Genomic DNA, 9,252 nt, shown 5'->3' with positions numbered 1-9,252 from the left:
ATGAACACTTCAACTCAAGATTGAAAGGAGATCCAGAGGAACTCGTTGTGCCAAAGAGAGCCTTATTTAACGTTTTCCTTAACCCATATCCTCTGTTAGTACATATTCAAGCTCATCTTTTATGAGAATTTTTTTTTTTCTCTCATGAAATCTAAACTTTGTGGCGCCCTTCATCAAAATGAGTGTATTATTTGTTATTTAAATAATGAAACCCTTAAAGAATACCAAGAAAATAAAAGTCAAGGCAAGAGGTTTTTGGTAAAATATATACTGTTTTATTTATTTCTTCATACAAAGAAATATTATGAATGTTCAGTATTTAATCGTCTAGAAACATCTCTTCCATTTTGCGCTTGCATTGTGTAAAATTAATTCCTTTGATGTACATACCACAAAATACTTGATTTACATGTCTTTTTCATTTTTGCACATACAGATCTGCTAGTCTAAATACATATTATATGTGGATAAGACAAACATTTCTAACATTTTTTTAGATCTCAAAACAGGTTGAATAAAACTCAACCGTAACCGATGCAGCAACACGGAGGAAACCCATGAGTGCAAGTTTTATTTGTTTTTTGTTTTTTTTCTCAGATATTCTCTCAGTTACATGAACTTGATTCAAATGCAGTACTCCATCAGTTTCAGGGAAAATGTCTGACTTTCCTTCCAGAATGTGACAGCTTGCAAACAGAGGTTATCATAAATGCTTTTTTTTTTTTTTTTTTTAATTTTTTTTAATTTTTTTTTTATATAATCCAACATTGCACTAAAGGAGAGAAGGGGAGATGAAGGCTTTCTCCACAGAACTTCGTAAGAGGGGTATCGTCGCTCAGGCAGAGTGAAAGTAAAGGATAACACCACCACAACAACAACAACAACAACAACAACAAAAATACAGTGTAACAAGCCTCCATCTCCCCTGCTACCCACCATTGGTTTGAGGCTAAACCAGGCAGCTGATTGCAACTGGAAAATAAGAGACACTGAACTAGTCATTGCCTGTTTTAATGACAGGAGCAGGTGAACTATGTTGGTTTGAATAGTTAAAGAGGCACAACATTTTTTTTTTTCTTAGCTTAAAAAAAAGGACAATCAAATTTCACCCAAGTGGCAATCTGACCTTTAAAACTGATCTGAATGACTATTCGTGTGAGGATAGGTTGTGTACATTCAGTCTGGGCTCTGCAATAACACACCAAACCCTTCTCTGGACGCCAATAATCCCCTCCACACGGAGCATGCATAGCATAGCATAGCGTAGCACATCATAGCATGGACGCCGCCCCCTGTGCCCTTATAATAGCGTGCCACCCGCTCGTAAAGACATCACATCAAAGAATGATAACTACACATTTTCTCCCTCTTGCATATCAAGAATTCAAGTAGAAAGACAAAAAAAAAAAATACTACGAGGCAATGCAGAAAAAAAAGAAAGGAAAAAAAAAAAAGCAGAGATAGCAACTAAGCTGTGTGAAACGCGATATCAACCCAAAGTTGTTTGTTTTTTTTGGCAACAAGAGAGAGTTAAGATCTGCTGTGGAGAGGTGAGACGTGAGGACGATGAAGGTGAATAAGGCATAAAGTATAGAGGCCATGGATGATGGCACATGAGGTTTTCTGATGCCACGAGAGGTGAGACACTGAAACCCCGCCTGAGGCAATTCTTGCTGTGCTGCGAGTGCTTCACAAAACCCTTTCCTGTTCCTTTGATCTGTTTAGTCTGAGATCTAAGATGGGGCCTGGTGGACTCCTGTCTGAAGACGCGCCGTCGTTTGTCTGTCATCTTATCTCCCTTTTATGCCCGATTTTCTGGCAGATACGCCTTCTGCTACCTCACGCAAAGACTTTCTATCTTCACCAGGGGAAACAAGGCGCACAAACTCCCCCTGACCCGGCTCTGCTCGCCTCAACAAATCAAATGCCTCTCAAGGAAATTTGATTGAGACTTTGTGTGACCTTTGAACTGAGCGGATAGGGGCGAGAGCCCGGCTCCGAGCCAACACCGCTTCTAATGGGGAGTTTGAGAGCGCGGGCTCGATCGATCTGCCAGTTACCTTTACCCGATTAGCATAATGTTAACATGGGCCCTTATGTGGTCCGGGATAGGATTTTCCGTTTGATGGATGGGTCATTCATTAGAGCAGGCAGCAGGAGCACTGAGAATGAAAGGGCAGCTGTATACTTTAAGCATGAGTGACACAATGAGGATCAATTAGGCCTATTGATCTAACTGTTATTGAGTGGAATGGGACACAAGCTCCGCTGCTCCTTAGGCCAGTGCCCGTGCAGGAAAAGCTGGATTGTAACAAACTATAAAAGGAAGTGAAACACCTTATAAAAGAATCACACTCAGAAAAGGGTTCGAAGGTTAAAGTTAGGATGCATATATAAACGAGGACGCACATGGATAGGTGTTCTCCACTTCTCTGTGAGCACTCTGTACCCGTAATATGGTGCTTTTCTATTATTTTTTTTTCCACCTCCTTCAGTCATCGCTGATTATCTGCATTACGAAGCACCAGTAAATCCACTGAGTTTACAGGACCACGAGGGAAGGAGCGAGAGATTTCAAAATATAATGAGGAATGTTAAAAAAAAAACGTGGGTCAGATGTTATGTACAAATATGGTTAGGCAGCTTAGTGAATTAATTGCTTAGAAATAAAAATAAATTATTATAAAATAGATTTCTGTACATTTTACATATATATAGCAATATCTCCACATCTTGCCGTTGAATTACAGAAGGAAAAAATAATAACTTCTCAAAAAAAAAAAAAAAAAAAAAAATGTCTTTCATGATGTTCACGTCAATCCCAACCAAAATTATGTCCAGTCATCTGGTAGAACTTCATGTTGAAGGGCCGGTAGAAGTCCCGTAGCCTCTGCACCACCTCGGGATCAATGTTCGGGTGGGTTCGTCCTTTGGTTTTTCCCAGGCAGTGGGGCTTGCTGCTGCCCTCCGCTTTCTTCAGGCACGGGAACCCCTTGGTCTGGTTGAAGTAAAAGTGTTTGTCCGTGATGATCCTCTTGAGCCCCAAGAAGTCCTGCACGCGGCCCAGCTCTCCGGCCGGGTCGCTGATCAGACGCTCGCCGCTCACGAACAGGATCTGGTCCATGGGGAAGTACTGCAGCCAGTTGTCCAGGTGCTTGGCGTAGATGCCGATCTGAATGGCGCTCCACGACGTGTCGATGAGCCCCGTAGTCCTGTTTTTGAAGGTGAGGCTCTCGAAGGAGGGAATGTCGGGCTTCTTGGACAGCGTCTGCGTGTAGTCCGAGATGGCCCTGGTGACCGGGTCCCTCACCACCACGATCAGCTTGGTGTCCCGGGACATGGCGGAGATCCGGGCCGGAGCCTCTCTGGTCACGAAGTAGCTGGGGGTTTTCTCCATGGTGATCTGGCCCTCCAGGGTTTTCGGCATCAGCTCTCTGCAGAAAAAAAATAAATAAATAAATAAAAATAAGATAGAGGGCACAAAAAGAAGGTTAGGAGAAGGGTAAGGCAGAGTGAGGTCTTGCATAATGTAATCAAGTTGATGGACTGTACTGTGCTCTGCAATCAATGACTCACTGAGCCTGTTTAGCCTTATTACAGGGCTTGAGAAACCTATTAGTGCAGGCAGCTCTCCAACATCAACAAGCTCAGTCACTTATAAGATATCTCACTTCTGACAAAAGACAGAGACCCGTATTAACTGCACAATCACACAGAGGGAAATATTTACCGGAATCTTGTCAACACGATCGACCGCCAGTTTAGCCGTATCACTAGGATTAGGAGCTGGGTTTCCTCACTTCTGCTAATGCTCCTAAATCCTCCCCCTTCCAGATGAATTCAACTCGCTCTGCTACCCCTTAAAAATGTTCATTGTTAATAATTTGGAGCCTTGCAGTGCATTTATTTTTTTCCAAAATTAACTCACAGCATGTGTGAATTTCATTATCTGATGTGTCTTTCCTGAGCTCAACTGTCCTCGAGCCTCCAAATGAAAAATCACTCTCCCTCTTTAAAGAGTAAAAACGCCCACTGCCTCCTATCAGACCCACAAAAAACACAAATTATACAACAGGTAGTTCCGACCCAGAGATCTGATTGGTCAACTGTACATTTGGAATCAGCATGACATCACACCGTGCTCATCGCTGGAAAATATCACTCCGTCTTTCCAATGGGAATATATAAATGAAATTGAATTTCATATAATATGCAATACAGTGTTGTTTTTACTTGTTACAGGCTTATTAAATTTAAACCCATTTGGTGAAACTGGGTCTCTTTTGGTCCTTTTTTTTGTCGCTCCGAGCACCTGTACCGTAACACCACGGATAGTCGGGCACTGAAAATCGTTTTTTGTTTTAACGCGCCACGGTGCTAAAATCTTAAAAATACATGACTCCATCGATATCGTTTTTTCAGTGGATATCCTACTTCCAACAAGACGGCGCTAGCTAAGCAGTTTAGTGTTTCTATGTGCTGCATTTATTTAGTTTGAGGAACCATCTCTGGAAAGCATTAAGACGGACTAGATCTCGTCTCCGTCGCTAGGGTCGTTGCTAAGGGTCGGCCTACTTCCTGGAGTAGTAAACATTGCATGAATAGGAGTCTACTGACGCGACTGATTGATTTGAACAACAAGAATACATTTTTATTACATATTGTATTGAGTTGGTAACGTCATTATTGGCACGACAGTGATGCGGTCAGGACCGAGGCGCTCGTGTCATATTGCTTAACTGCAACATCTCTGAAAGACGATGAGGCTTGTTTCAGAGACGGAATCTGTGTTTTTGACAAGAGTGGGTTTGGTTTTTGGGTGAAGGCTGTGTGATGGGCTTCCTGCAGATACGTTACATGCAGACATATAATCAAGAGGGACTTGAGAACAACTGGTTTTGCAGGGAAAGCGACTGCGCTCTGCTCTCTCGGCATTAGGTTTCAGAATCGGTGGCCGACCGCGGAGTCGAGATTATGGTGCAGGCGATAAGAGCGGTTTGACTGACATTGGGAGGCGGATCACTTTTCCCCTCAAGAAAACCAGCCTAGGTTCAAAATGATAGAATGTTACACTTATAGTCAAATCAAATAACACAATCAGTGACACTCAAGACAGGGAGAAAAAAAAAACCAAAAAAAACCAAGGGACGACAATAAATAAGCAGTTTGAATCATTCAAAGGAAAAAGAAAACAAAGGAAGGGAGAGATAACTGAGGGCGCCAATCTATCAGGGCGAACACACTCTCACAGATAAGATCCCTGTTCGCCTGAAGCTCGCCTTTGTTGTTAAGGCGAGAGCACTGATACGCCATTGTGTAGCGAGTACTAAAGTAGTGGTTCCCAATCTAATACTTTGTAATCCTACACAGAGTGTTTACACACGGAGAGAGGTAAAAGACGCCGGACACTCGCGTCCCGTAACGCTCGATTCTTCCCCGGAGCTTCGGCCGCTCCTCGGAAATATACTCTAAAAGCTGGAATCTAGTTCATGTCCATCCAGCGTCATGGTTAATTCATGTAACATCACCTCTCCGTCGATGCACATACACACACAAAAAAAAAAAATTCCCCATGAAAGCTGGGGCTCGGGAGGGAACAGAGAGAAATGCCCAGGGTGATGTCAGGTAACCAATAAAATGCCTCATGGAAATAACGCTGGAAGATTTGTGTAATCCTAATGCAGTGCCAGTGATCTAATTATGATAATATCATCTTGATTGCTGACACATCAGACGGGTGAATGGGGAGAAAGCAACGCTGTTTCCAAAAGCTCATTAAATGCCTATTGAAATCAAAACAGATACTGCATGTGGTTTGTATTGCAAGAGCATGACGGATCCAGAGAACCGTTTCAGGAGATATAAGTGCAAACAACGCAGGAGCCACAACTTAAAAGTGTTTACACGGCACCTCTCCAACGTCTTCAAGGAACATAAACCCAACATGCTTGACTTAAACTGGGCGCTATTCGTCATTCTCTCGATGCACAATGGCGATACAGCCCGCGAGCCTTTTTGTCGGTCCTTGTGCTAACATACAAAAAGAGTCTAGAGCCGAACAGAGGAGGCAAATGGCTCCCCTTCTAATCCGATTTCAACATGACAATGCTGCGTGGAGATAGGGAGGAGGCCTGAGTTACAATGTGCATAGTGATAGATTATGCTGATCCAAGCTCAGGGAATCCTTGGAAAGAAGAAGAAAAAAAAAAAAAACACAACATGAAGTGTTGGGGGTTGCAGGAGCATAAAACCAAGGGGACGGTCAGACAGCGAGGGAGAAAGAAGGTGGTGAGGAAACCCTGAAAAAAAAAAAAAAAAAAAAGCGCCATATCCACAAGAGGGGCCCCCCCCCTAATAAAAAAAAAAAAAAAAAAACCTCCACCTCTGACTTTGCCCACTCTCTCTGCCAAAGAAGCAAAAAGCAGGAAGGGAGAAAAGAGAGAAAGAGGAGAGGGGAATTTTAGTGGGACAAGTAGCTCTTGGAGAAACAATGGCCATTATGCTCTTTTTTTGATTTATGAGGTGCTGCTCTCAAAGAGTCCGTCAGCAAACAGGCAATTCTGTGACACCGGGCTCCTCTTTTTTCCTGCTTTTCTTTGAAAGTGAGCCGTTGTCCCCGAGCGGAGGGGTGAGCAGGGGGCAACGGGTCGGGGCAGAGGGGGCGGGGACGGGGGCAGGGGTAGAAAAGGGGGCAGATAGAAGAGGAGGAGGAGGAGGAGGAGGAGGAGAAGGAGGTGTGTGTGTGTGTGTGTGTGTGTGTGTGTGTGTGTGTGTGTGTGTGTGTGTGTGTGTGTGTGTGTGTGTGTGTGTGTGCGTGCGCGTGTGTGTGTGTGTGTCCGTGCGTGTGGGGGGATGGGGTGGGGTGGAGTGCTCATTGGGAGCTGAGTGGAGCACTTCGCCGTCCTTCTCCAACCTCAAGTAAGAGAGGCCGTTTGGAGAGCTCTTAAGTGGAGCGTGTGCCCTGCAAACATCACCCTGTCCCACTTAGATAACGACCGCTGCACAGGCCGCCGCGGTCGGACACAGGTCGCAGGAATGCTGTAAACAAACTAGTATCACAACACAAACACACTTCATTGCTCGCTGGTACTTTCAAATGATATCTATCGGTGCTATTTCCTTTCTCTCCGCACCGTTGTCCACTTGAGGATGTTTCCAATTTGAAAGACATGCCAGGGACAGTGATGAGACGGAAAGCAGAAGCCCCCCGTCACATGACAGCATCAAACAGGGGCCGGCGGAGTGCCTCCCCCCCCCCCCTCTTTTCTTTTCCTTTTTTTTTGGGGCCCCCGTGTTTTAAAGAGCCCTCATCCTGCCGGAGCTAAACACTAGGCAGAAAAAAAAAAAAAAAAAAAAGAAGGTTATTTCTGTCTGATGCTGCTGCCTCCCTCCTGTCACATTTGATTCGATGATAACTGGCTGCCGCTGAGCTCTCTGTGTCACAGCATCCCTCACAAAATGACTGGTTTGCTCACAGACAAAAGGAAAAAAGCTATTTGGCGGGTGTCCATCGATTTTGCGTTTGATACAAAAGGCTTCTCAATTGTCTCACATGTCTGGATGCTGAAAGCATTTGAATCTCAAATTAGGGTTTGCGTATTTGACTACAGACAAATCGGAGGGCATTTTGTGTCCAGCGGCGGAGGAGAAGGTGTGGCTTTGCACTTTGCACTCACGGGCATTTAAAGCTGAAGCAGTCTGGTTTCTACGGCTGGAAGACCCTGGAGCGAGAGTTATCTTCCGGAGGGACAACACGGTAGCTCTAAGTAGCACTACGTATAAACTCAATTAATCTGTCTGAATCAAGGAAGATAAGGAAACTAACTTCTGGGAGATCAAGCAGACAGTCATCCGCAAACCCTCAGCCTCCAGTCCACCCCCCGCCCCGCTCCCTTTTTCCACTGATCTACAAGGTCCACTCGACCCCCGGCAATCAGGGATTGAGGTCCGATAGCTAAGTGACACTTCACAAGTGAGAAGGAGGAGAGGGAGGAAATGAGCGAAGGAGATTCTCAAAGGCTCCCTTTCTTTTCCCGAGGACCTCTTACCCCGAGCCCCTTCTCGTGAACGGTGGACGTCCGGGCAGTTTTCAGGGAAACACAAAGAAATATCTTTATTCCTCATTGGACGATAAAGATCTGGAGCACCACTTGTTCGATCGCAGTCGAACGTGTTCGAGGTTTGATCTCTGGGACCCCGGAGACGCCAAAGCATTCGGGCGTCGCGTGCAAATGCAAACAAAACGGATTGATTTTACGTCGCATGATATGACGCCCTGGAAATCCCTTTTCTCTGGTGTTTTGAGGAGGAAGATTGGAAAAGATGAAGCAAATGCGGAAGTTTGGATATATGAATTGGCGACTGAGTGCTCAGACACGGTCACTTCCTGCTCCAAACCGCTACGAACTGGCAAGATGGCGCCGGTCAAATTCTGAACTTGAGGCTTCATAACGGCCGTTCACAAACCGACGGGCGACGTCACTGCTGGTCGGCGCTTGCGCCAGAGTCTGATTTGAAAGCGCTCAGGAGCCTGCGTACTATAAAATGGAGCTGCAGTAAGCAGCATGTTTACAGCGCGCGCACACACACACACACACACACGATGGACACTACCAAGGGAGGTCGGCATGCTCTGCCGGCTCACTGAATATTTTCAAAGTAGCATTTAAGCACACACACAGACGAGAGGCCAGACATTTTGAAATACACTCCAGTGTGCCTGCAGTCTGACATTATATTTAACCGCAGAGCACGGCTTCGGCTGTAAATTAAAAAGAGCAAAAGAAGATAGTTTACGGCGCAGAGCAGGAAGAAGCGCTGCGACTGCAGTCACAGGAGCCCCATCTGCTTTCTCTTTTCGAGCACTCGGGGAGTTGGAGTCCAGGTGTAAGTATGCCGCCACTTAGAGGTTCTGACAGTTCATTTCCTGGCTGAGAAGAGCCAGAGATCTCCTGCTTAAAAGTGAGATCCTGCAGACGTGTGTGCTGAAGGGGGCCTTGTGTGTATCTATATCTGACGTGTCTACGGTTTCGTGTTGATATGCGTGCCGGTGCCAAAAAATACGCACACCTTTTTGCACTTTTAGCGCGTACCTCCCACCTGCTCGTAACCTGACGCCTAGTGATGAACCTTGAAGTGATGCTGCAGCCTCATCGACCCGATCAGACCGAGGTTTCAAATTAACAGGCTTCACTGAATAATGGTGTCACTGGAAACTACGGCTGAAGGTTACTGAGTGGAAGCCCCCTCCAA

At 45.3% G+C, this 9,252-nt stretch overlaps 1 protein-coding gene across 1 annotated transcript in view; it reads right to left on the bottom strand.

The window, feature by feature from the left end:
- Positions 1-259: 259 nt before the first annotated feature.
- Positions 260-9,252, bottom strand: part of hs3st3b1b (heparan sulfate (glucosamine) 3-O-sulfotransferase 3B1b) — a 21,135-nt gene continuing 12,142 nt past the window's right edge. The window contains exon 2 of the mRNA XM_069719958.1: positions 260-3,434. Within this exon, the coding sequence (XP_069576059.1) occupies positions 2,816-3,434 (619 nt within the window). The 3' untranslated portion in view covers positions 260-2,815. The remainder of the gene's footprint in view (positions 3,435-9,252) is intronic.

The sequence above is a fragment of the Brachyistius frenatus genome, unplaced genomic scaffold (genome assembly GCF_029030835.1).
Source record: "Brachyistius frenatus isolate BFR_SWC_R1_liver_20210118 unplaced genomic scaffold, ASM2903083v1 Contig_228, whole genome shotgun sequence".
Classification (NCBI taxonomy): Eukaryota; Metazoa; Chordata; class Actinopteri; family Embiotocidae; genus Brachyistius; species Brachyistius frenatus.
The sequence above is the reverse complement of the archived record's forward strand: the minus strand, read 5'-3'. Positions and strand labels throughout refer to the sequence as shown.